This window comes from Crocodylus porosus, unplaced genomic scaffold (assembly GCF_001723895.1).
Source record: "Crocodylus porosus isolate Cpor-Errol unplaced genomic scaffold, CroPor_comp1, whole genome shotgun sequence".
NCBI classification, from domain to species: domain Eukaryota; kingdom Metazoa; phylum Chordata; order Crocodylia; family Crocodylidae; genus Crocodylus; species Crocodylus porosus.
Genome location: NW_017728915.1, coordinates 35806582 through 35833963, shown reverse-complemented (window position 1 = coordinate 35833963; position 27382 = coordinate 35806582). Strand labels below are relative to the sequence as shown.

The 27382-nt window shown below is 45.3% G+C and overlaps 1 protein-coding gene across 1 annotated transcript; it reads left to right on the top strand.

Annotated features, from left to right (window-relative positions):
- Window positions 1–27095, top strand: COTL1 (coactosin like F-actin binding protein 1). Its single transcript, XM_019535958.1, has 4 exons — window positions 1–376; window positions 747–829; window positions 12376–12533; window positions 25662–27095. The coding sequence occupies exons 1-4, from the start codon at window positions 300–302 to the stop codon at window positions 25770–25772; spliced, it is 429 nt and encodes a 142-aa protein (XP_019391503.1). The 5' UTR covers window positions 1–299; the 3' UTR covers window positions 25773–27095.
- The last annotated feature ends 287 nt before the right edge of the window (window positions 27096–27382 follow it).

Sequence of the window (27382 nt, the reverse complement as noted above, 5' to 3'; positions counted from 1 at the left end):
GTGAAGGGGTAAAGCTGAGCTTGGACTGATCTTTCAGTAAGGCTGTGAGCAATACTGTATGACTGGCTGCAGCAGGAATACGGAGCACAAAGCCACATCATTATTTCCTTGCCCACTCAGCAGATCGCCTGTTGGACCTTTACAGAGCCTGCCTGGGTCAAAGCCCTGACCGCAGAAAAGATTCCTCTCCTCTAATTTTCCTTATTTTATTTTTTTTTCTCTCTCTCCCTGCAAGAGGACAGAGCTTTCATTCAGCCAAAATCCCGTCTTCCCCCCGAACGCTGGTTTTCCTTGAGCAAATGGCAACTAAAATCGACAAAGAGGCATGCAGAGAAGCTTACAATCTGGTCAGGGATGACGGCTCGGATGTGAACTGGTAAGTTTTGACCCCCGGCTTCCTTAGACTCCTAGCGAGCTTTCTCTGAGCTCAGCCTAGAATAAAATTCAGCACCACCACACCCCTCTCTCCTACGGAGAAAGCGTGTGGATGCCTGCAATAAATGATCGGAGCATTTTAATACGTTCTCCCCGGCAAACTTAAATATTGGGGAGAGGGTGATTGGTCGCAAACGTGGACACAGTACAATGCACCGATTTAGAGAGTCTGATAGAGTGCTACAAGTTAGTAATCCCTCTGATTTACTGCAATCCCTGCTTGTCTGTGAAATGTATTAACATTCCTGCTTAAAGCGCCGACCCCATTCAAACAGTCACATTTTACCGTCTCCTCTTTCCCTTTCCCAAAGGGTGACTTTTAAATATGACGGGTCCACAATAGTCCCTGGAGACCAAGGAACAGACTATGAAGGTTTTACAAGGAAATGCACAGGTAAGGCTGGTCTAGTTGCTTGTGAATGTGAAAAGCGGTTTGATATGCCTTTGTGCCCATTACAAAGAACTGGCATCAACTTGTGAACTTGTGTAAAGTGGACCGGGCTCTGATTGTTTCACTGCACAGGGTTGAATTAGCACAAGGCACTCCCATAGCAGCTAAACTCTGGAACTGAGTCACTCCTTTGTTTCCTCCATAAACTTAAGTCTTGTGCAGAGGGGTTCCCCCCCCGTTTCCTGTAAAATGGATGAAGTAATTTTCAGTGCTTTCCCAGCATCTGGATAAGCTGGGGCAAACTCTTTTATCAGCTCAGATCCTATTGTTAAAATCTGCAGTTCATTACAAGATTAAATCCCTTTAATTGGACGGAGAAGATTCCCCCTATCAATCATTGTGGCCAAACTCTGGGTTTTTTTTACAAAACAGCATGCTTAAAACAATCAAAATGACCCTCCCTGGCTTTTCTGAGACAGGGACCTTCTCCAATACAGTCTCTGAATAGTGCCAAAGTAACTCTGCAATTAAAATGAGCACAGCATTGGTTTGGAAACACAAAACCTCAGAACAAATAGAGTGAGATTTGCATGAACAAACAACCAGCCTTGAAAACAATTGGAACTGCATAATCCCAACAGTGGCAGTCCCGGGTTCAAACCGGCAGCTGCACGTTCAGCTGTGTCAGTGCAGCGGGAGATTAAAGCAAGGTGTCATGCAGAAAACCAGGAAGCTCTGAATGAGGTCTGATTTTGCTGCTGGAAATGTTTATCAGAATCACTCCCCCCACCCAACTTTCAAAGTCTCCCATACCGGCTGTTTCCCTCTCCTGGATCTAAGTCTTTCCATTAAAGCGTAAGGTAAGAGATGTGATGTATATATTGCTATTCGATTCAGTGCTAGCCTGAATTCATTTCAAAGCACTGCCCTGTAATTCTGGCAGGGCTTCCTTAGCTCATCCATCCCATGTCTGATTTTTAGTCTTCTGTCATACCTGTATTGTGGAGGCTGGACAATCTCCCTTATGGGGTGAAGGAAATGGTAGTATAACTGTCCGTAGGACTTTCAGTGGGTATTGTGAAGGGGGTGGAGGGTCTTATCTGGCCAGAACTGGCCCAACCAGCCTTAGGCCTGCTGCCATTGTATTGAATTCAGTGGAGAAATGTCCATGGACTTAAGCAGAGGGAAAGAACAGATTTCTAAATAAAATATAGGCGTCACCAGGGAAAAAATTGACTCTAGTGATTGGAAAGTTTTAATATGCTTTATCAAGGAGTCTCAGTGGTAGGGCTGTGGGATTGTATTGGCTTGTTATGGGTACCTCCTAAGAAGGAGTCCGCAATTGTTCTCAAGCGCTTTTCAAGGAAAATGTGTTTCCAAATCAGGCACTGATCTGGTTCAGTTCATGTATTTACCATGGATGTGCTGCAATTCCTGATCTGGGGACATACCGCTCTTTTGATCTCTGACCTTATAAGAATGAGGATGAGGCATCATCAGGCAGAAGGGGTATTTATTCTCAGATGTGCCAAAGGGCATCAGCTGAAGTGAGGACACATCTGAGAATTTTTTCCCCAAAAGTGTTGAACTGACCGCTGACGGCACTGGGATTTCGGGGCGCTCCACACTTGTGAATCTCACACTGATGCGGTTCAGGAAAGGGTCAGCTATGGAGCTACGGGTTGTTCAAGGCTGATTGATGGGTAGCTGAGGGACCTTCATTATTTTTCCCCTTCTCCTGTGATTAGGGTGACTGAACAGCTTCCTCGGGCCTGTGAGTGTTATGGACAAACCTCTCCACACTTAATATTTTCTGCAATGCATTTTTTAAGGGTTAATCTCTCGGTTTGTCTGACCTGACCCTTGCAGTTTTGTCTGGGGAGATTGTGACTGTTACCGTTGAATGGTTCTTACCTCTCTCCCCTTTGTCACAAGTAAATGGAGGCAAGAGGCTTTGGCAGAGCCAGGTGCTAATCCAGGGTTGCCTACATAAGAACCAACGCTGGAGACCCCTTAGGACCCTGTCTCATGTTCTTGCCTGTGCTATGCGCGGCAGGTCCATTTGCTAGGCAGGCACTTAGATGCACGCAGACAGACGAAGGCCTTCACCCCATCTTCCCTCTATGAATTCCCCATTGCTGCACTGACCCTGCTAACTCTACAACATCTTCACAGCTTCAGATAAGAGGCATCACTAGGGTAGACCTTGGCCTTAGCATAACACCCATTAGAGCGGTGCCCTGTGTGCAGTTGCCCTCAAGGCTGTCCCTGAAGGGTGTTATCCCCAAATAAAAGCTGGCAAGAGGAGATCAACCCTTGACAGTACCATCTCTCTGAAGTGCAAGTACTGGAAGCTTTAAGACACCATGAGCAAGTTCAGAGGTACCGGCTCTTGGCTAAATATCAGAAAGGAACTTCCTCCACCCACAAATTAACAGATGCTGCATGAGTTGGGGAAGGAAGATCTGCAAGTTTTAGTGACTCCATCTGTGCAAGCAGCCCGAGTCGGACCACTAGACATCAGTCGAAAAACAAGATTGGTGCCAGCTCTAAAGTTAGAGCTTCCCTTCCCATCTGGAAGCAAGGTGGCAACTATTACTAGAGAAGGAAGCTGGTGAAATACACACACACACACACACCCCCCTCCCCACCCCCTGATAAACATTTCCCCTGCCTTCCGGCCTGCAGTAAGAGTCACTGCCCAAGACCACAGCTGATAGATGTGGCTTAAAGGGGAAAAAAAGTGCATTGGGCTTCAGCATAAACTTCCTTGTTTTGAATTCCTGTTGCCCAAAAAATACCAGCTCCCGAGCCACAAAATACTGCAGCTGCCTTTTGTGGAGCCACGAGTGATTCAGTTGTTGAAGGTGAGAGTGGGAGCTGGAATACAAAACCTCAGCTTGCCGTGTAGGCTGAGGCGCCTCGGTGCAAGTTTGCCGTGCTCCACTTACCAACCCATCTGTTCCAACTCCGCTCAAGTGTAAAGCATCTGCGGCTCCTTTCTTTAATAGCTGTTCTTATTAAAAGCACCTTCGGCGTGCTGTACATATTGCTTTCCTCCTGGGTGTTAAATGATAGGGCAGGCGGAGTCAGGATGTGCTAATTCCTTTGACTCACAGACACCGGAAGTGGAGTGCTTTTGCCGGGGGCCGTATGGGTTGCTTGCCTTTTGCACCTTCTGCCTTGCACATAGCACAGACTGCATCAAAATGAGTGGCTGTTTTTTCATGGAGATCATCATTTTCCTTCACAATGAGGTTGAACCATGTGCCTGCCCAGTGGGCATCCCACAATCTTTGTCCAATTGCCTACATGGGGAGAATTAGGGCAGTTGGCCCTGTCGTTTTGGCTTCCTTTCATGTGGCTTAACATCTAGAGCACAGACCCTGTGACCAGCCAGCTCTCTGCAGACCTCCAGAAAATTCCCTCCATCCGTACTTGAAGATTATAAATTCCCCAGATACTACAGATGCCTGCCTGCCTACATCTGCATACAATATCATGCAAACTTTGATACTTCTCCCGCTCCGTTGCTCTGGGATGCTGCAGATCCATAGGTGCAATTTTTGAATAGGAAGAAAATTTGGGGAACAAATCATTCTTCCCTCACCAGCGGGATTCACCAGTACCTTGGTTCTATATTAACCAAGAATTTAATTCAAGGCGTTTGAGCCATTTCATTTTTGCAAACACAGCTCCTGCCTGGGTAGATGGCATGGGTCCAGGCATAGCATTAATTTGGCATTTAACAGTTTGTGCCATCAATACGCTTTTAGACAAAAAGCTGAATTGCTCAATGCAGAGCCAGAAACCCTGGTAAAAGTTTGAAGGTTGTTCTGTAGGAGGGTAGGCAGAACCGTGTGTTTATTTGAAAGGCAAAATTGGGCTGGTGAATAGACTGCCGAGAAGGGAAGTGATGCCCAGTTCGGATTTTGAACTAAAACGACATCAGTCAGAAACATACATTTAAGGTTTTGTACGTGTCGCAACGACGTCGGACTCCAGCTGAGAGCCGACTTCAGTTTGTTTTGGCCTCTCGGGATTATTATTAAAGAAACATGGCGTGGCTTAGCCTTGATACGCAGTTAGTTTTAATTTATGGTTGGGTGCAAGGCAATGAAGTATAGGCTGAGAGATCTTGTGTCCCCCCCTTGTAAATGTTAGTTTCTCTCTATGGCTCTGACAAAAGGATTACTTGGGCTGGAAAGACCCAGTACCAATAAAAAATTGCTATGACAGCATGAAATGGAATAGCTATTCATATGTCTGTAAAGATCAGGCTGGTGGCAATGTGCAGTCGGTGTGCGGAGAAGGAGAGCCTGTGGTGTGAAGTAAATGCCGTTTACAGCATTGGAGGTGGATAGCAGTACTGGGAATAAACTTTTGAGAGGTAGTTCAGGCACCCTTGAGCTTGTAACCTCTTTCATAGACAGGAGGGTTATAATCAGTAAGTCTAGAATTTGGGAGGGAAAGATCTGGGGCCAGATCTCTGAAGGTATTTTTGTACCTAAAGATGCAGGCACGTGTCTGGGATTTACAAAAGCACTTGAGCAGGCTCATGAGTTATATGCCAAAGTTATGCTTTCTCACTCTGCATCTGCCTGCAGATTTAGGTGCAACAATACCTATTTCTTACTGTTTTTCCCCCCTGTAAAGTTCACTTAAGTTCTGTTTTCTCTCAAATTTAAGGGACAAACCCATGAAAACCGACGACCCATCCTTATGGCAATTTTGTGTGTGTGTGTGTGTGTGTGTGTGTGTTTTGTGTTCACACTGTGTTCCCATCTGCAGAGCCTCCCGCCCTCCCCTGGCTGTGTGTGTACCTCCTTAGAGGATCAGATAAAAGTGGCATCTGTTTGACTGCCATTTCCCTATGGCCATCTGGGGCCCAGACGTTCAGTGATGTATTTGTAGGGTACTTCCCTGCAAGTTCTAGTGGCAGCAGCATCAGGTAAACTTCATCTGAAAGGGCAACCACGTTTAATTGTGTGTGTTCAGTGAGTCTGTAATTTAAACATCATGGCCGTTGTTCTGAGTGCCACCATCCCCATATGGGGCAGGAATTGATGCTTCCTTTGTTCAGAGTGCCTTCTGGCCCCCAGCATCAGAGCAGCCTCTTTTGGCTTAAGCTCTGCTTCCCATATTCTCCTATAGACCGCGGGGTACACCTATCATTCAATGCCTCCAGTTTGTGACCACAAGGACTAGTGAGGGAGCCCAATTACATAGAGGTTATTCCCCATTTATGACTCTCGGAGGTTCCTTTGTACAGTTAAGCAATGACAAATCAATGTTTTGTTGGGATGCATTAACTTGAGGTATGGACAATGGAAGTTCAGGTGGATTTTGGGCAAGGGTGGGGAATCCAGGCCCCAGCTGCACTTCAGCAGCCTACATAAATGTGGAGCTTTCCTGACTTTGAAGTTTACTTTCTCCTGGCCTGCATTGCAGGTCAAGATGCTGTGCTTGTCGTGCATCAGCGTGCACCTGTCAGGGTGCTCTCAGTCTGGCATGTGACTGTTACAAGAAACAAATAGCTTAGCTGCAATAGGGCTGGACTGTAGTTTGCATTTCAGATACCCCCTAGGGTAACAGACCCTGAAGACTTCCGTTAACCTTTTCTGCATTGATGGGAGAAAGCCAGGAAATTCAGCTTGGGCTGACGACTCTCTATGTCTGATGTGCAAAATGTATGTGTCTGCGGTTGGCTGTTAGAGGGGAATGCATTTCAGTTTTGCCTACACTTTGGCTTTTGTTTAGAGTCTCAATGCTAAACATTTGCATTTGTCTGTAATGAAGATGGAGGGCCTTACCCAGAACTTGTTAAAACCAGGGGAAGGAGTCATAACTTCAGTGGGCATTGAGTCAAAGCCCAACGGCCTGCGCTGTGTCAGGGATGAACTGGTCTGCTAGGAGAGGAAGACTAGTGTCAGAGAAGAGCTGTACGGAGGTGAAGGCCTGGGTGATAAGAAGGTAAGGGTGGGCGCCCCAAGCACAATCCATGTCGGGTGGTTCGAAAGGTTTAGGTGTCTGCATGCAGAACAGGGTTTAAGTGGTGAAGAACGGCATCCAGCCAAGTTGCAGATACTGGGCTATTTCTCCCTTGCAAATTAGGCCCATGACCTTCCTTTCCAGGTGTCGCCACCAGCAAGCTTCTCTCAGACAACATCCGTTCCCACTGTGTTTCCTTGTCATAGAGCTCTAAAACGGCAGCTCAGAGATCTTTGCTTCCTCTTTGTGAATACCGCACATTTAGCTTGCATCACACAAAGTCAAGGGGAAAGAGTGCTTGCATCCTGTTATCTGGAAACCAAATGTTTGGATGCTAAATGACTAGAGGATTTTCATCCTTTGCCAGCTGGTTCATTTAATTCAGTGTTCCCCTGGCACTGGGGATGTGTCTAGGCTGCATAACATCATGTTTAGTGCACCTGGGTCAAAATGGGATCTCCAAGGCCATGAGATGGCCACATCTGAGTGTCCCGTTTCCTATTTCTCAGTGTTCCTTGGGACTAAAACTAATACAAGGCTATAACGGCATTTAGTTGTATGATACCACCTTAGCATGCCAAACTCCCTTTGGTTTCATTGAGAGCTCACTAGGCTGTTACTATGGGCTATTTATATATAATTACTTTCCCCCAATGGTTTCTAAAAACATAGTTGCAGATTTGCCAGGATTTGAATGCAGACAAGCCATGTGTTACTGGAATTAAGCTTCTATAGATTTCTTGGTTGGGCTGCTTTATATTTTCCTTTCCCCCCCCCCCAGTTTAGCTGGGTTTTCATAGGAGCAGATGTATTTTACCGTTCATGAATTAACCAAAATATGGACATTGAGAACCATTAAAAAAAAAAAAAAAAAACCTTTCTGGATTTACAAAAAATGGTTTTGCTAAGAGTAAGCAGAAAATATTTGCTTTTCATTGGAATAAAGGGGAAAGAAAGTGTGGGCGCATCTACATGAGATGCTAAATATGCAGCAGACTAATTCTACTGTGCATTAGTGTGTCACGGCAAAAGCCGTGCTAATGCGCAGTAGAATTAGTCTAGTGCACATTAGTGTCGCTTAAAAGGCGTGTGCTGGCACTACTGCACAGTACCACCAGTTACTGGCACATTGAGTTAGTACCTGTTATTACATGTACGAAAACTTAATGCACAGTAACTATGGCGCGTTAATGCATGTGTAGACGTGTCCTGTGATGTCTCAAATACAGAACTTCAGCTGGTGTCATTTATTGCATCTCCACTGACTTCAGCTGATACATGGCAGCTTACAAAAGTTGAGGATCTGCCCTCATGACGTTCACAGCTTGAAAAGCAAAACCTTAGCTGCCCATTTCTCCTTGATATAAACATGTGGCCCTAACAGTTAGCACCATATTGAAGCTATATTCCATAGATTCATAGAGTCCATGTGTGTTTAAAGTGTTGTTTGAATCCCCCTTTAATATGAAATAGATTTCCTTAGAGCAGTTAGAAGAGATACCACCCAGAAAATGTCTCCAGAGTAAACCAAAAGCAATCTGAATGCCTTTTAAAAGAAAGGCTCTGCTCCCACTCTTTCCTTTGTATCGCTGTAGTAATGTACTTGCCTTGTGACATCCCAATAAAGTAGCTTGATGTCATAGCTTGATGTGGATGCTTCAGAAAGCATAGGGCAAAGACTGTTTTTTTCTGTGGCTCATTTGTATTTATTACCATGCTTATGAGGGGGATGGTAAATTGAATTCATTTTGTATCCTAGCCAAGGATATGTGCATTCAAGACTATGTTGAAGAGGTGGTGAAGAGTTGTGCTTTTCACACTCCGTTTGAATGAATCCAGATTGAAAGCAATAAGAGTCAGGAAATGATTGATGCAATGTACCACTTCCTATCCATAATTCACTCTGTTGGGCTGAGGCACTCATAACACGATATATCAGGGACAGAGACATCTGTGACATGACTCCTTCAGTACCTGGGTATGGTTAGGAGTGGTAAAGGGAGGCGTGATAGCCTTATCGCAGAATGGCTTTGGCCTGCCATTCATTAGAGCCACCGGCTTTATAACCAGCAGCCTTTTTCCAACGCATTTATTTTTTGCAGATAATCATTTTATTTTATAGTTTTTACTCATGTTACAGCATTGCCTTTCTGCATGGTGCAGAAATTTTAGCGCCATTACATACCTAGATAAAAAAGGGGAATATCATCAAGGAAATCGAACAGAAACTACAGCCTACCAGTGAGGAACAGAGTTTAGAGAAAGAAGTTAAGTGATGTTAATTGAAGTGCTCATCGTATAATTCTTTACAAGGCATCCGTTCCACTCCTGGTACCATACAGTTGCACTTCAGGTAGAGACGGTAGCACTAGTAGCAAATGGGTTGCTGTTGTTACACCTTGCCAACTCTGTCAATGAATTCTTCCCAAAGACAGCCACTGTCTGCGTTACATCCAGCTCTGTTAACAATGCTCTTTTGTTTCCTTTGGGCTGTAGTGGAGGCTTAGTGACTAGAAGATGACTGTATGGAATTAGGCAGGATTTCCTCTTCCAGAGGAAACCTGCTGTTTCTCTAACATTTGTTAAAAAGAGCAAAAACAAACAACAACAAATGATCAACAGGAAGAAGTGGACATCTATGTCTTAGAGCTAATTTAAGCTTTTTTTTTTTCCCCCCTGGAGCGGAAGTGAGATAATGAAAATGCCTCGGGCTTTTAGTTGGGGAGGGGAGCTGGAACAGATGCTGCTGACGATGACTTCTCGCACAATGAAAAGATTTGGCAGGGTAGGACTGATTAGCTTGGAAAGAGGAAGTCTATGAATATGGAGGCGCTTATTCCCGGATTCTGTTATCACTGCAGACATGCTTCAGAGTCATTGTGAAACTCAGCTGGTTCTGCTCAGGGACTCTCACGGGGCGGCTGGAAAGCTACCTAACTCTGTCTGAACCCTGCTGGAAAGCCCCACGGCTCTTATTGTCGCCCTCTTAGCAGTTATCCTCCATCCCTTTCTTCTCCTATGTCGCCTTTCTTGCATTTGTTAAACACATTAGACTATAATATAGTGATGTCACAGGCAGCTGAGCAAAATGGCTAGTGATGTCATGGATCACAAACTCGCCTCGAATTGCATTCACAAATTTTTGCCCTCTGTCTGAGCTAGCAGGCATGCAGATGTAGGCGGACAAAAAGTTGCGTGCCTCTTCTCCTGCTCTTCCATTGACAAATATGTTTTCAACTGTAGCCGCAACTCTGTGGGTTACAGGTCAAACTGAAGTCCCTCCACATGGCTAAGCTCTCTGGCCGCTGTCACAAAGTGTTATCTTAGAACTACCATGTATTATGCACGTATCATCATAATAATATCACCTATACAGGCATGCTTCCAAATAACCGTCGAGGCGGTGAGGTTCTACAACTGCCTTCCACTAGGAGCAAAAAAGGCTAATTATTTTTAAAATGGTCTTGATAAACTGATGGAAGAAATTATGCTTGCCTGCGATAATAGCTACTGGTCTCAATGGCCCAGGGGTTTTCTCTTGTCCCATGTTCCCTGTATCTCTGTAGGAACCACAGCGCAGGTCCCAGCACAACACGACTCTGTGTCATCTGCGATAGCAATTCACCGTCAGCTCCAGTTCTGACAGAGCAAGGTGTTTCTTTAGCCCTTCAGCCCGTATAAATAGTAACAACAGAGGATTTTCACTGTCTTTTCACCAGGGAGGTTTACTATCTATATCCCTCCTCTTGCTCCTGATTTATTTATGGCTCTAATTAGCTGTTGACAAGGAGATGCTTTGCTGCTGAAAATTAAAATTTCTCGCCACAGGTCTGGCCAGTAATAAGCCTCTTCTAGAGACAGAAAATCCTTGTTCGTGCACAGTTTGATGCCTGGTCAGGGTTGTCTTTCAAGAGAACCGGCTGAACAGAGAAAGAAATGATAACTTTTTTCAGAATTGGAAATTCACAAGAAGTTTTCAGGGTTGGGGGGGGGGGGTTTCTTCCCATTTTTCAGCAAAACAAAAAACATTGATTTTCCAGTTTTCTTTTTTCAATGGCAGAAAGCAGGAGTTGGCAGCCTATAGTTTGTGGTGTGGATCCAACCCACAGAGCCAGGGGATTTGGTGGGATGCTGGTGAAGGAAGCTTTCTCTGTGCTGGGGCCAGGCCACTAGGAGAAGTCGCAATGGCTGTGGCAGCACCAGGAGGGTCTTGGTGCCAGCCTGTCCAGGACCTGAGCTGGGTCATTCCAGCCCCCTGCCAGAAAACTTTGCCAACCGCTGGCAAAAAAAAGACAAAATTTGGAGGGAAAAAAGAGAGAGAGGAGAGGTTTGAAAAAATATCAAACAGACAAATCTTTTCTGTTTTTTGGAAAAGAAGTTTCCATTTCCCAATTGGTTAGTTTATGCTGCTTTTCAGCATCATCTTGTTTCATTAAAAGTTGTTGCGAGTGATGTATAGAAACCAGGGAAGCAGCTGCAATGGAGTATACTGGCAAACCTGTCCGTCTCCATGGTAGGGTCAGAGTTGCTGTAGGTTCCCACCTCCCACATGCTCTAAGGAAAAGAGTGGAGAGGGTGGTACTATGTATCTGCAACTGCAAATGCACTCAGCAATGAGCTGGTAAGTCATCCTGCAAAAAAGAATCCCCAAATCTGACAGACTCCAGGGGGGGTGTGGACAGAAGTGACACTTTTCACCTGATCCAGCCACGAAAAGCAATTTATAGCCATGACCCAGTAAGTGCATGGCTGCAGACAGCTTCAAAAGCGGCCGATTGGATGAAAATCTGACCCCTCATTGTATGAGGGGTCAGATGACGACGGTTCAAAACAGACCGTCTTCCGTAACTTCTGTCTGCGCTGCAAAGGGGAGAGAGCTGTGCTTTAGTTTGGCATAGCAAAGCGAAAGCTGCTTTCTGAAGTGAGGCTTATGGTAGTCTTCAGAGTTAAGGGGCTGAGGGTCCTCTTTCATCTGTGGGTGGTGAGGAATGAAAGGTGGATATGGGAGGTCCTTTGCTGCGGTCTTCCCTTTTATACAGACTTTGTGTATTGAGTAGCCTGCACCCTTCCTAACTTAGCCAACTTCTGCCGGCAGCTTGCTGTCATGCATGCTGCCTTTTGTGTGTTGATTCCTGCCTTCCCAAAGCCGATTCATTGAGATCGAGGCTACCGTGATAGATTTCTTCCCTTTCCTGACCTCCATGCCACAGGCTAAGTACATCATCTGGGTAAGCTCTGTGGACTTTAATGACCTGCCCATTGCAAGTGTTTAATCACAATGTGGCAGCATGCTCAGGTAACCTGGTGGACCTGGGCCAGCCAGATAACGCTTGTTCATTGCAAGAAGCGGATCTAACACTGAAGGGGCATTTCCTACAGACAAGGGCACATATCTCCCATGTTACAAAAGCTTATATTATCCTATTACTCCAGAGCGTTGCTATCAAATAACTGGAATCCAGATTAGGAGCCCTTGTTCTTGGCTGTGCTCAGATATGGTTGGCAAGGTTTCTTTGCTTGTCTCCGCGTTAATGATATCTCCTCTTTGTTTTTTGAAGATGACATCAGGTTGTTCGGGTTCATCCGATTTACCACTGGGGATGCCATGAGCAAGCGAGTCAAGTTTGCCCTGATCACGTGGATTGGAGAGAGCGTTAGCGGCCTGCAGAGAGCCAAAACCGGGACTGACAAGACTCTGGTCAAAGAAGTAGTACAGGTAACTTCATATCTTTCCAACCCTAACTAGAAGTCTGACTGTTTCTAGCTTTTGAGAATGAAACGGGATGCTCTGTTAACTCAGGAAACTACTTTCTTCTGAAAAGCATTAATTTCACCCTCTCTTCCTGTTGACAAGACTTAAAATTTGTTCTTTGAATGCTCACTTTAAAGCAAGCGCCTCTGAACTTAGAGCCTTCACAGCCCTGAGCAGAGTGATAAAAGTATACACATCTTGCCTGCATAAAGTTATGTCTTAGCCATTCTCTGCCATATACAAAAGCAACTTAAGATTGAAATATAAGAGCGATAATGTGGCAGTGAAACTGGATAATCAAGAAAGCAATGCTTCCTCAGCCTGACAAAGGGTTTATAAACTCAAAAGCTTGCTAAGAATTTTTTTCCAACTATTTAAGTTTGTTTAATAAAAGATATCAGATTCACCCAAAGAACTATCTGCCTACACTCCTACTTGACTTTTCTCTTGATCTCTGCTGTTTGGCTGATTTTTGGAAAGCCACAAAGTTTCTGGCTATGTCACTGTATGGAGGCTGTAGAAGAAAGAGTTGAGGTTGCAATCAGTATTAATTAACTAGCATCTTTTAATAGTTAACTCAATTTGAATAGCCTACTGTTTGGCCTTGGGTGTAACAGGAAGGCCGAGGTGTATGCTTAGTACACACCTAAGAGCTATCGCAGTGGAGTTTGTTCACTCTAGTTTATAGTGTCATTTAACTATTTAGAGGCATATAATGACATTGTAGGTATGTCTATACATGTTCCCAGTGCTCCTGCTCACGTGTTAAACCTAGAGGGCATGTCTACACGTGCATATTTACTGTGTAGTAATTTAGGTTACTGCAGTAACTGAAAATTACTGTGCAGTACAGGCGTGCGTCTATACATGCACGTCTGTACTGTGCAGTAACTATGGTGACTTACTACAAATTGGACAGAAATTTAATACGTGCATCATGCAAGTATCAAGTTTACAGCTGATTAGTTACTGCTCAGGAATGCATGTGTAGATGCCTTACTGTGCAGTAACACTGTGTGTGTGGACTGACTTGGAACTAACTTTAGTTCCAAGTCAGTCCACACACAGTGTTACTTTGCTTTAATGGCTGCAAGTGTAGACACTGGCCTAAAAACCTCTTTCTGGGCACATCTACATGTGCATTTACTGCGCAGTAATTTACTGCACAGTAAATGCACATGTAGACGCACAGTAAATGTACATGTAGACATACCTAGAAAAGGGCAGTTAAGCCACCCTGAGGGCAATGGATGCCATCATTGGTTACATCTATGTTTCCTGCATGCTTGAGAGGGACAGTGGGGAATAATCCTTATTTAGGTTTGGCTTTGTGGGAGTGGGAGAGCCAAGGACCCAATGTAGATAGACCCTCTGATGTTCCAGTTCAGCGTATGTTGGTAAACTAATAAGTAGGGGAAGGGAACATCTGCTGTAGTAAAAGATGGTTGGGGAATGCTGTGAACGAAACCCTCCTTTCTGAAACCCTTCTTGTTGTGTGGCAAGGGGATTGTAGCCAAGAGCAGCACAACAACAACCGGACAGATGTTATGGCTCAGTTGTGCTTTCTCCCAAGAACTGTTTAGAGTGGGACTACTAGATAACTCATTTACATTGAATGCTTCTCTTTGGTGCCAGAGAATACCCTTTGTTGTTCTGCAATAATGTTCTGTAATAATTCTGCCCCTGTCAATGCGAAGAGACCTCTTTCCTGAGAGCGCTTCCTGGAGGCTGAAAATGAAGGTCTTTTCAATTCACACTGTAATTTATATGGCCCTAGAAGTAATCTGAATTTACAGTCCTTAAAAAATGTGACGAGGCCTGCCTCAATTCAAGCCTTCTTCTTAGGAAATAGCCATTTCTGCTGCCCTTTTCACTATGGTAATCACACTGAAAGATCCTTTCTGAACTTTCATCATTATAAATGGCAGCTCTCCAAGCCAAGCTCTGCTACTTGAAAGTAGTTGAAATTGTGTTGTTGTAACACAAGCTGAAATTGATAGAGTGCTGACAAATCAATCAGTTAAAATCACTGGAAATTAGGTGCCTGAACACCTTTTTAGGATCTGGGCCTCCCTTCTGCTACATCTCGTTTGAAATTTAGATTGTTGCTTATACAGTTGAGTTAATAGCCTATTTGACTTAATAGACTGTTGGACTGCTCACCATACTTGGCTGTGACATAAAGCCTTGATCTTGCAGCTAATCAATATATACCAGGGTAGGCGGTTTGAACTTGAAATATAACCTCCCTGGAATACTAGCTCAAGATTACATATATTCAGCAACCCCATTAACGCAGACCACCCCAATGCATCCTCAGATGTCATGACAATTCTGATCCACCTTCGTTAGAAAATTATCTAGAGCATGTTTTGCTGAGCCATTTAAGGTCATTGAAACTGATTTGCTTTGCCTGCAGCATGCTTGAGTGCTGCAGAATGCATCCCATGGCAGTTGTGACATTAGTGGAAATACATGTAAGAGCATGTGCCTGTACCAGAGATCCGGTTGCTGATAATGCAGGATTGGGACCAATAGTGCATCTGTGCTCTTTCCTTGCTACAGAGACAGCTCGCGAAACATATTCATTATTCCTAATTTTCAGTCATTGCAGAATAAGTGAAGTTCTAAGACTAACTTAACTGCTGTGAACACAAACGCTGCCCAGGGATGTCCATTATTGACTCTAAACTAATACAACCTAAGTAGAGGATGAGTATCAATGCTCCTAGATGCCATGCTGACTCATGCAGTGTAAAAGTCAACTGACCTCCACTCACTGGAGCTTGAAGGGAGCAAAAACAGTCATCCCTTCATTATTAGAAAGCATGAGTTTAACCCAATTTTGGTTAACTGAGTAGGACAGCTGAGAAAAAATAATAATATTAAAAACCCTGGTGAGTTTCTCACTATGTAGGGGTAGAGGGGGGCAGGTTTCTGTTGTTGTCTGGTCTATGGTAAATGCAGTTATACATTCTTCCCCATTTCCCATGTGCAACGTGGTTTGACTCCAGAAGCAACAGTGTGGGATGAGCAGGTTTTGTGTGGCAGGTAACTGTTTTGGGTTTTACAGGGAGTAGGAAAGCCTTGGGTTTCCAACAGCAGCTCTTTGGTGAGAGGACACCTTCGTAAAACTCAAAAGACACTTGCTATGATATAATATTAGAGAAAGCTGAGCTGCCACTCTCTATGAGAGACCAGAGCTCCTGTGTGAAGGGGGCCTGTTTTGCAATCTTCTATACTTTGTAGATGCATTCACAGGCTACAGGCTGAGCACTGTTCCAAGCTGAATGAATGCCAGTCCACATTGTTCTTCCACCGAGTTACTAAATGCAAGAGAAATCCAGACCAAATGCTGCCAAGCTAATGAAATCCACCACATTGCGTCTTAGAATAAAGAACAGTCGCACATGGCAATTATTAACGGTCTCTTAGAAGCACCTGCCATAAGGGAACACTGGGGATATTAAACTTTCGGGAATGGATTAGGGGCTGTTGAACAAAAGAATAAAAATGCCACAAAGGACGGAGAGAAGACAGTCCTTTGTTTTATGGTTAAAGAAATGGGTTTCTGCTGCGGAAGGGGTAGCAGGTGCACTGCATCTTCTAGGGGCCATATTTTAAGAGCTCTGAAATTACTGGGCTACATCCTCTGCTGTTACCAGTCAGCATCGCTCCATGAGAGCGTTTGTACCAGCTAAAGATCTAGCTCAGCCAGTTATCTGGGGGGCTCTTTGCCATTGTTTCCAAAATATTCCCTTACTTTTAAGCTGTGGGGAAATGTCTAGACATTTTGCATTCATTTAATCAGGCTGTAAGGAAACCTTAAGGTGGCTCCCTTGAAGAACCCGTTCATTTTCCACCTCCACCCCAGCTCAGATAAGGTAGGATTAAACTGTTTTGCAATGTCAGCTGGAGATGGGATGGTGGCAGTGGTAGTGTCAAGCAGGCATCACCCAAAGTTGAAGTAGATGGTAAGAGACTAAGGACTGGAGGTTTTCCTGTGTACATCCAGGTCCCTACTGGAGTTCCAGTTAGTTTGTTGGAGCCACATCTGCACGTCCCATCTCAGGTTCCACATCTCATGGCATGGGTTTATAACAATGCCACTGCCTGGGTCATTCATGGGGATTTAATCCAGAATCTCTGAAACCAAAAAGCAAAGTCTCTACTCCTTGAGCTAAAGGACTAAGTCCATTCCCATAGGGCAGTAACTGACTCATTAACCTAAGGAGTTGTTCAGTCACTAGTGTGGAACAAAATCTCACCTGTACTAGCATGGATCATACAGTTCCCCAGGCTGAAAGGGCTCCCCTTATATTGCAGAGATCCACAACCATTCCAGTTCCCCCGGGGCCACCAGAAGGGATGCAAAGATTGCACACAGGCCTGTGGTGGAGGTCCCACAAGCATCCCACTGACAAAGCTGACCCTGACTGGAAGGGGCTGGGAGGTTCTGGGGTTGCAGACCTGGAAGCCTGTTTAAACAGGCCAGGCCTAGGCACGGTGTCCCTAAGTGTGCACTGTTCTCTGGTTGAGGGACTCATGACACCAATGCAAACTGTGTGTCAAATGCTGCCTTAAATGATTGTTCAGCCTTGGATAGTCAGGCTGAGCCTTTCTCTGTTTGAGTGCGGCTGGAGTTTCCATGAACGTGGCACTTGCCAATCTACCCCATTTTGCCTGCAAGCATGATGCATTAAGAAAGAGAGCAGGTATGTGGTGGTAGCAGCATCTGTCTGGTGCTCCCACCACTTCCCAGAGGGATTCTGTTCAGAAAACCAGGGCTGGATGCTGGTCCTCCTTGCTACAAGGAAACCCCCAGTTCTTTTTCTTCCCTCATTGCGTAGTTATCTTCACTAAGGATGAGATGCTTGGTTAGGCAGGAAATACCTCTGTTCCTTAAATCACTCAGCTCTTCTGTGTGAGTGAATAAAAAAGGGAGTGTCTGGTCCCTGGCTGGATCGTCAGGCATCAGGGGTGAGCCCTCACATCTGCTACTTTATCATTAGCATTTTGTGAATCTTGACTGTTCCCTCTTTCCTCCCCCATTCCTGTGAAGTCACCTGCTGTGTTACTGGTCTAAAGCAGGGGTGCTCAACCTCTGGCCTGCAGAGCCATGGCATCAGCCCACAAGGATCCCCATGGGTCAGAAAAATTGGCAGCGGGGAAGTAGTGGGAGCCGTGCATGGCTGGATCCAGCCCCGCCATGCAGTGGGATAAGGGCTGGGCTGCTCCCGGTTGTGTCCCCCCTCCACCACATCCAGACTGGAGGAAGGAGACCCCAAAGCATGTGTCCCAATCGGGGCCACTCCACCCTGCCACTGACCCCCCTCCTTCACACTGCACATCCAGATCAGGTCCAGGCTGCTCCCCTCTGCCCCACATTTCCCCACTCCCTGCCCCCCTGGGTGAATAGCTTAAGGTCAGAATGTGCACCCCTCCGCAGCTGGATCTAGTCCACCAGCCAGATCCGGCCCATGGACGGACCCACTTGGCCCACGGGGTGAAAAGGTTGGGCACTACTGGATACACTGCCGCCAGGTCAGGCACCATGGCTCTAAAGCAAACTCACAAAAAACCAGCTTGATTCCTGCAGCCAAATATCCTTGGATTACCAAACTCTCTCTTGCATGCACTCACTATATACTTTTCTTCTGACCTCACTCTTCTGGCACTGAGGAATCTTTCTGCTTTCAGTGATGACAGGCAGACTAACTTGTTTAGTTCCTGCTTTGCATTTAAGAGCCAGGCCTTTGCTCTCTGCTGTTACCTAAACAGGCCTGGGCTTGCAGTTAAGCTGCTCTGCCGTGGTCTGTATGTCCTGATGCAGTGGGTCACTCCAGCGCAGGGTGCTGTGGTCTGATAGCTGCTGGAGGATCACATAGTAGGGCCAGGATCAAGTGTGTGCAATGGATACCTTTTCTTACGCATTTCTTGTATCATGCGGGCTGTAACACAGGCCTTGGACCCAAGTGTGCACTGCTCTCCTGGGTGTGACTAATGCATACACTTCCCTTTTTCTTCTGGAGAACAGAATACTTGACAAAGATCTGAAGCCTCTCTCTAAATTGCAAAAAGCTGCCTTTAGATCATACTGGCTCTGCTGCACATGAGCTGGATGAAGGGGGAAGTGAGGGTAAATTTCTGATGTGGTGAGTGATGAAAGCACCCGGAGAGTCGCTGAAGGCTTGGCAGAGCAACTCATTTCTCATTACCACCTGGACCCCATATTTCAATGCCATTAAAAACATTGAGGCAATTTAGCAAGTTGATATATGGAGAGGCAGCACATTGCTTTGTGAACTAGCAGGATGCAACCAGGGAGCCACTTCCTTTCAGGCAGGGTGAAAAGTCTTAACCCCGAGCTGAACGCCCCAGGCATGTTTTCTTTGATGCTTCTGAGAGCGGCAGGCTGGTAACCAGGTTCTTTGGGTAAATGCGATATTTTTTATTAGATCAATTAAGAAGTTGGAAAAAAAATGTCTTTGCAAGGTTTTGGGCACAAACACCCTTTGTCAGGCATAGGGAGACTCACTCTGTTAACCCAAACAGGAACTGTGCCTCTGTCTTCACACCGCCACCACTCTTTCCCCTTTTCTCTTTGCTTATGATTTAATCTAATAGCTATTAAAACTGGATGTGAAATGACTAGAACTCATAGTCTTGGTCTCAGAAGAAGCCTCCAGGGAAGATGAAGGGCAGAATTTCATGCTTTGCCTCCATAGAGGACGTTCAGCTTCAGGGCAGACCACTGGAAGCATCTGCCTTCAGGAAGCTGCTCTAAATCAGGACCCACCATCGCTGAGAATCCACATAGCTGTATGATATTGCCATACCTTTCCAGCCAACATTTGGGGACTTATATGAGGATTTGTGCAGGGCACGAATAATACTTATACCAAGCAAATTCTCTCTCAGCAAAGAAGCTTTTGTGGCCCTGCGGGAGCGTCTACACGTGCACATTTACAGCGCAATAACCAAAATTACTGCTCAGTACAGGTGCATGTCTACACATGCATGCCTGTACTGCACAGTAAATACAGAAATTACACCGACTTGAGCATAAATTTGATACCTGCATCATGCAGGTATCAAATTTACGCCCGATTAGTTACTGCACGGTAATGTACGTGTAGACACCTTACTGTGCAGTAACACTGTGTATGTGGACCGACGGGACTAACTTTAGTGCCAAATCAGTCCACACACAGCGTTAATGCACTTTAATGCCTGCACATGTAGATGCTGGCTGATTCCTGCTTACTACCCAGTAATTTCCTGTGCAGTAAATTTAAGCGGGTATAAATGCACATGCAGACGTGAGCTGTATATTGGACATTTAGAAACTGAATGAAGACAAATCCCTCCCAATGCTGCTTAGCAAAGAAGAGCCTGACAGCACTTGCTTCATAAATTCCTGGTCCATAAGTGGGGGAAATGGACCCAAGGCTTCTTTTGGGCTCGTACGGTGGGCTCTTCCCCCCAGTGCAGAGTCCCATAGGGATCAGAAAGCCTGCCTGCAAATGGTAAGATCGAGGCCTTGGCTATGCTTTCTCCTTTGCAGAGCGCACCAAAAGCCAGGCAACGAATGGATCCCCAGATGGCCACGCTTTGTATAAATTTTTATTTTCTATGTTGCGTAAGAAGGTTTGAGAGGCAAAGCAAAGGCGCTCTGGTTATTGCTGTGCCCTGATATGTGGACAGAGATAAATGGCATCATTGTTTTTATTCTCCACGGGCTCACTGGTGGCCCTGAGGTGAATACAAAGGCTGGAATTCACTCCAAGGGCTCTGCTGATGTTGTCAAAGGCTAAGGGTTGGAAGAGGCAAATCAAGAGCATCCTGAATAACCCCAGGGGCCAGGGTCAGAATTGTGCCCTAGGCCTGAGCCTGTTCTCTGTTGTCTGCAGCTCCTTTCAAAGGAGTTAGGAAACTCTGTGTGTGTGTCTGCATGAATGTCCAAAAAAGAGGGGGCTTCCCCTCTGGTATCTCCCAACTCCCCTAATAAGAGGCTGTGCAGACTGGAAGGGGAGAGCTGATGCCAGAGCAGAAATCTGCCTAATATTTGAGTTTCAATTTGATTATAAAGCCTTATATCACCCCATATTTGCCCCCTCCCCGCCATGCTCTTCTGTGCCTAGCAGCTCAGGTTGGGGGAAGAGTCACAATGCAGGCTGAGGTCTGAGCCTTCAAAAGCCTCTTTGAAGTAGTGAGGTCAGTAAGGAGGTCACCAGCTGAGAGGACAACTGGGTCCCATCACGCAGGGTCCTCATGGAGAAAACCTACCACTGCAAGGTCAAGTGTATTGTGGGTGATCTCTGGGAGAAAGAGGACTGAACTGAACCTTTAATGAGGCTTGGCTTAGACAGAGACCAGAGCCAAAGCTAGTACTTTGCTGATCTGATTTATTTATTCCTACAGTTCATAGCACTTAACAGGACTGTGTTGGGAGTAAACAGATGCCAGGCACCGTGTTTGATTTTGTTCCTGTGAGCAAAGACAGCTGCTAATGGTGATTACCGAAGGTTGTTGCTTGAAGCCCCCGTGGCAGAAATCCAGCCTCCTCTGCTAATTGCTGAGATGATCATTTTGTATTGTGTGCCCACTCAGGTGGCCAGAAACATATACTCGGTTCTTGTGGGAAGGTAGTTTCCAGACTCACTGTATATCCTGCACTTGCCACCTAAAGCGGTTAATGAGTGACTAACACTTTCTTAGCCAGCTGAACCATGGCCAAAATGGCTCTACATCACTCCAGACCTAACTGGCAGCTATAACTTAAAGCAACAGCCACAGTCAGAGCTAGGCTAGTTCTTGCCAGGTTATTTGCAACAACAAACAAAAGTTGCATCCAGAAAGAACGTCATGGAAATAACAAAAATCACAGCCAAGCTAAAGTCAATGGGAGCATCTCTAAAGCCACATATTCCGGCTGTCCTGTAGGCCAGAAGAAAAGTGACTTCCAGAAGAGACGGCCCCCAACTCTAAAAACCCTTCCGTTGGTCACAGCATGTCTAATCCCAAGAGCCAAGACCAAGAACATCTTGCCTGGTCCAGGCCTTGATGGGATATAGAGCAGGAGAGGGTTTCAGATACCTGTCTAAGGTACTTATATGACCTAGATTGTTGCAGGCTTTCCACCCTTTAATGAACTGATCCTTTCAAACGCAGTAGGGTAGCTCATACAGGCAGACCTCAGACTTATGACACAACTGGTTCCAAAAAACTGTGTCAATTTATAAATGTCGTAAGTGCCACTCGTTGTAACTCGAAATGCCTTAGGTTAAGGACTGCCTGTATCCCTATTTTTTTCTTGGGAAGCTGTGGCACAGAGGCAGTAACTTGTGAAAGGTCACAAGATACTGAGCCCAGCTGTCTCACCACCGTGCTCTCCTTGCCGTGCCCTCCCCTAGGGTCTTGGCCATTCAGGACCTCAAAGGTACTCACTATTTGCAGGTACATTTCATGAAGGCCAGTGCAAAGCGCAGTGACTGTACCTGAAGACAGAAGGGAAGAAAGAAAGGTTGTTATAACTGTGACCTAGAGTGCATCTTAAGAGTAAAAACCCAACATAAGAACTGGTCCCACCAGCTAATAAAATATTAGAAAACCACAAAGTATAGTTAGAGATATAAAACCTGGATAACTTCTGTGATATACCAGTGTCTCATGGGAAATTCTTCAAACCCTGCCCAAAGCCATGTCCAAGTAGAACAAAGCATCTCTCTTGGCTGCGTAACGGTCCGAGAAGATAGCACCATGTGGTTTCAAAAGTGCATTCCTCAAACTGCCGCAGAATGGCTTTCATTGTTGTTTAGATCTATCTGGTTATGAGAACCAACCCCCAAACAGGAACTTGAGCTCATCTCAATAGAATCAAGTCTCCCTATATGTCACTCTCCCTAATTATTTTTAAAACTGGGGCAAGAAAAATTCTCAGCCAAAGTTTGGCCCACCCTACAGTCTACCTAGGTTGCATTTCCCTTTAGCTTCAATCCAATCTGGTTAATTTTAACCTTCTCTCTTCTTTTTTGCCCCTTGCCCAGTCTTCCACATACCAGTAACGTGAACAGTGTTAGATTGAGAGATGCGGCAACTGTCCTATTTTTCCTGGGCCATGGTCCTCTTTCACCTCTGACTTTGAGAGACCAGGGCTCCACTCTGCTAAGTTCTTTCCAGGAGTTGGCAGCTTACAAAGAGAAAATAACTTGTGGTTTTCTACATCCCAAGCATTCGCCCTGCCCCAGCGGCAATGCATTTTCCAAGCAAAGCCTCCTCAAGTGTCTGACTGCATCTCCTGCACAATGCAATTCTTTTGGGCCGGGTTTACTGACAATGTTACAACATGATTAGTAAAGACCCAGGCTTGAATTTCAGAACCCAGTTACATTTCCAGACCTGGCAGTTAAGGAAAATAATCGCTCCGTTTACAAACCGGGTGCATTTGGTGTGGAAGACAATGTGATAAATGATATGTTTGGTCTCCTCCAACGTTCATTAAAGACAACAGAAAGGCTGGCATTAAAGTAATGTAAAGTAATTAAAGGAATGTAACCCTGGCAGGTGTACGTGCTTTGAGACGGGGAGGGCTTATTCAACAAGTTAGCATGAATAAACTGAAATGGTTAAATGCAAAAATCATGTGCAGCAGGACAGTGCAAAATTGCTGGGAATCCATTCGCTGGGAATTCACAAGAATCTGCAGACCTCCAAGCAGACCGACTGGATGCGTGCTAGCTGTGTTGGCTTGTGGTTTGAGGAAAGGCTCCCAAAACCTGCACGTCTTTGAAATCATCCTCCCCTGCTGCCACGCTGCAGACAGCTGAGGATGACTGGATTCACTCCCTTGGGGTTTCTCCTCTCTCCTTTCCCACACAAAGAACCTGCTTCTTTCAGTTATCAACTCAAATCTGCCCAGAAGTGGCTGACCACACATCGTGACACTGTCCTGACCCTAGGACGTAACAGATTGCTGGATAAGAAACGGCTTGAGGTGGGCTGTGATGTTGCTGGACTGACCACTGGTAAATGATGGCAGGCCAGACCAAAAGGTTAGCTCCAAAAGGTTTATTTGGGGTTTTTTAAGTACGTTTCAGGTTCGGAGGATTCCCTACAGTATGCAATAGGCTCAGGCATCCACTGCGTGGATGAGCATGGGGAAAAGGATCTGTCTTTTCTCTTTCTTCCCTTTTCCACTGCAGGAGAGAAGTGACAAGTCTTTTCCCAAACAAGTCCCTGTTCCTCCTCTACCCTCCACCTCGCTTTACCAGGATCACAAGATGAGGCTTTTGAGAAACTGCCAAGCGCAGAGCTCTCCATGTGGCTGAAAATCGGATGCCAATATTAGCCCCCTTTTATCCCCACTCAGGCATATGCACACTCTTGGCAGGGCTGTAGCTCCTAGACCCAAACAAGACAGCTGCTTCCCCGGGAAAGCCTTTGCCTAATTCTGCTAGGCTTTCTTGGAGGGGAACTTTTGAGCATTCATTAACCGGGCATCCTGGCTTTGCTGACTTCTCAAGGTGGTCCGGGCACGCGGACCGGGCATTTTGTCAGCAGTGCCACTGCTATTCACGGAGAACGCAAGGGGACATAACTTTTTCTGTTTAATTAGTGTCGACTAAGTGTTCACATCTGAAATGGGGAAAGGGCAAATGCTTTTGACAGCCTGGAGGGATCAGGATTAGGGAAGGAAGGGAAAGGATCAAGTAAAAGGTGATTCTGCTTATACATGCGGTATAAGCAGCTGTTTCATCATTGCCATGAAAATGTTGAGTCAGTGCTGCAAGAAGCAACTCGTGAGCCTTTGACTATGACTTACATTCATGTAGTCACAAGCTTTCCTGGGGTGCTCTGGAACCTGTCTTAATGATCTACTTTGCTAAACCTTTCTTCTCTTGCATGAGATGCATCTCCTCTTTCCTGTAGATAGTCAGCAAAATGCATTTGGAAACAGTCTTTTTCTCTTGCATTGGCAGAACCCAGCTTGAGAGCAGTACCGAGTGGCAGTACCTGCTATCATTTATAGAGCCCCTCAAGGGGGTTGGCTACTTAAAAGTATATCGATGTGGCACGGTGCAGTGTCACGAAGAGATACTCAAGGCAACTCTGAACAAGGTAGCACCGGTACTAGAAATATTACAGCTGCAATAGTGTAATGCTCAGCCTGGGCTACATAGCTCTGCTAAGAAGCAGGGTGTATAAGCTTGGGGAAGGTGGTGCACAAATGTGGTTGTACTTATCCGGAGTTACTGCCGATGTGTGTGTGTACCACTGCATCCTGCCATGCAGACATACCCTCACAACCCAATGTCTAACCTTCAAGCAGTAGGGAAAAAAATGGAGAATTTAACTTTTTAGGCTGTGGATGTTTTTTATTCATTACTAGGCAAGCTAGAAATTAGTCTCCCATGTGGCTGGTGAAGACATTTTTATTATCAAGATGGCCTCTGGCTGTTGGTCTCAGAAAATACCAATTAAAATCTTCACTTTCAAATTTATGTTCTGTTTAATTCATGGGGACAAGTGCTTTTTATTGCTTGAACTTTCAAACTGCTGGGTTGAGCGAAACAGACACAATTGCTGGTTGTCTTTGCCGGGGAGGTGCTGGGGGTAGAGGGATGGCGGTGGGTGCTGCAAAACGTGGCACGAGGGTGGCAACAAAAACAGCTGCAAGAGCAAGAGGTTGGCACTTCCTAGGACCAGACACGTCCACTTCCAGACACTTTGCTGTGTCTACCCATAATAACTGGTATCCATGTGGCTGAAGAAATAGAAAAACTGCCATCAAAGCCCCCTATCTCATCACAGGTACCATCCCTTTCACCACAGCACATAAAAGCATGAGCCCACATCTGGGCTGCATAGTGCTAGGTGTCGTCTGTATTGCAGTGGATGACAGTCCCTATTCAAGAAGCTTGCAGTCTAACTAGAGTAAGGGCAGGAGAAGGAGACACAGCATGAGATGTCTTGGGCCAAAGGAAGTTCAGGTGGAAAAAGCCTTCCTTCATTTACACAGTGGTCCACATCCTGGTTCCCAGGGAGGTCACTTCTTTTTGGTTTACCCCTTTCTCTCTGTCTCTCTTCCAGAACTTTGCCAAAGAATTTGTGATCAGCGACCACAAAGAGCTGGATGAAGACTACATCAAGAACGAGCTGAAGAAAGCAGGGGGTGCTAATTATGATGCACAGACTGAGTAGGCACAGTAACCTCCTGGTACCATCTGCCTGGATCTGGAAGGGAGGGGAAAGGCACAACCGACTAACAGAATCGAGCGATGAGGCAAATGAGAGAAAACACCGATTATTTGTGCACACCTAAGAAGCCCCTTCCCTCCTCCCGAGATGGACTTTTATTTTCCATTCTGTCTAATGATACTTCCCTCTTCCATATGATCTGGTTCTTGATTTTTTTTTTTAACCAGCGTTGCACACGTACCTCAGTCCACAAGCACGTGCTGATGCTTTTGATGGCATTTTGGTTTCACCTTGTTGTTCTGCCCCAGCACTAGTCAGATTCAACCTTGCTGTTCTTAGAGACCTGCCGTTGTGTCTTTTTTGGGTATGTATGTTTTGGTGGGATTCACACTGGTCTCAGTTTACCAACAGAAGTGTTGTGCACATGGAGTGTTATTTTCAGTTGTTCCTGGTGGTATTCTTGGGAAATAATCATTTTTGTTCTCCAAGCCTCAGGACAACTTGAGTTGACTCCATTTAAATTTGGATTCAATCTTCTGAGCTTAATTGTCCAGCAGAGATCGTGTTTATTAGCTGCTTAAAAACAAAGCTAATATTGTTTTCAGCTCTTAATAAATGGAAAGATATCAATTTGCCTTAAAAATTGCTTGACAGTTGCTGAGCTGTGTGCTGCATCTCCATCCTTTCCTCCCCCTTAAAGATCAGATCCAACATGATTGGCATCTTTTTTGAGGTTATCATGGCAACAGTCAACTGGAGATCGAAATAAAATGTCTGGACGTTTATTCACTATTTTGTGTACATTGGTGCCTGGGTTTGTATCCTGAATTTCTTAAAGTAAAAAAATACATTGTTGGCAGGGGCCAAGGAGAATGAATTCAAACGCATAGATTTCTTTTTAAATACCCGCAAAAAAATAACAGCCGCTGAATCCAAGAATCCAAGCAGCCTTTTTGTGTGTACGTATCTGTGCCCTCGCGTAGGCTGGTTTATTACCACTTCTGTCGTGATTCACAGGCCTTAAGGCAATCAATGACGCTGTAGCTCATCACCCAAGAAAAGGAGCAAAGTGGACCTGTCCATTTGGAATAAAACGCTCAACCGCAGTAGGTCAACACTTGTCATTTAACAGTGAAAAAAAATAATACAGGCACAATTTATTAGTTCCCCCATTTTTTTTTTGTATGGCTTTTTTGTTTCGTCTATGATGATTAAACCTGAATTACATTTAAGGGAAACCTGTGTTGTACTGGGGTTTGGGAGTCAGCGCTATAAAAAAAAAACAAAAAAACAACCATTACAGAAATAAATGTTTTTCAAGAACAATTTTTTCCAGTGATGGTGCCATTCTTTAACTGGTGTGCAAGGAGAATGCATAATATCTGGGTTTGGTGGCTCTCAGTTCTGAGCATTTGTGGTAGATGTGGGGCATGAGGTGCTGCAGCTCTTGCAACTGAGCTACTGATTAGCAAAGTGAAATGCTAATTTAAGTGATGATGTTAGTGTTCACAGCCCCTGCCTGTTCTTCCCCATCCTGCAGGGCGGAGGTCACCACAGCTAGCACAGCACCACAGTCCACCACTTTGTTAAAGGATTTCTGTTGTCTTAAATTT

What these genes read in the sequence shown, in the direction of transcription:
- COTL1 (XM_019535958.1), top strand. Translation starts at nt 300, where the DNA reads ATGGCAACTAAAATCGACAAAGAGGCATGCAGAGAAGCTTACAATCTG. An exon ending in TTTTACAAGGAAATGCACAG is followed by an intron (nt 830 to 12,375) that starts GTAAGGCTGGTC and finishes TGTTTTTTGAAG; the next exon opens with ATGACATCAGGTTGTTCGGG. An exon ending in TGGTCAAAGAAGTAGTACAG is followed by an intron (nt 12,534 to 25,661) that starts GTAACTTCATAT and finishes TCTCTCTTCCAG; the next exon opens with AACTTTGCCAAAGAATTTGT.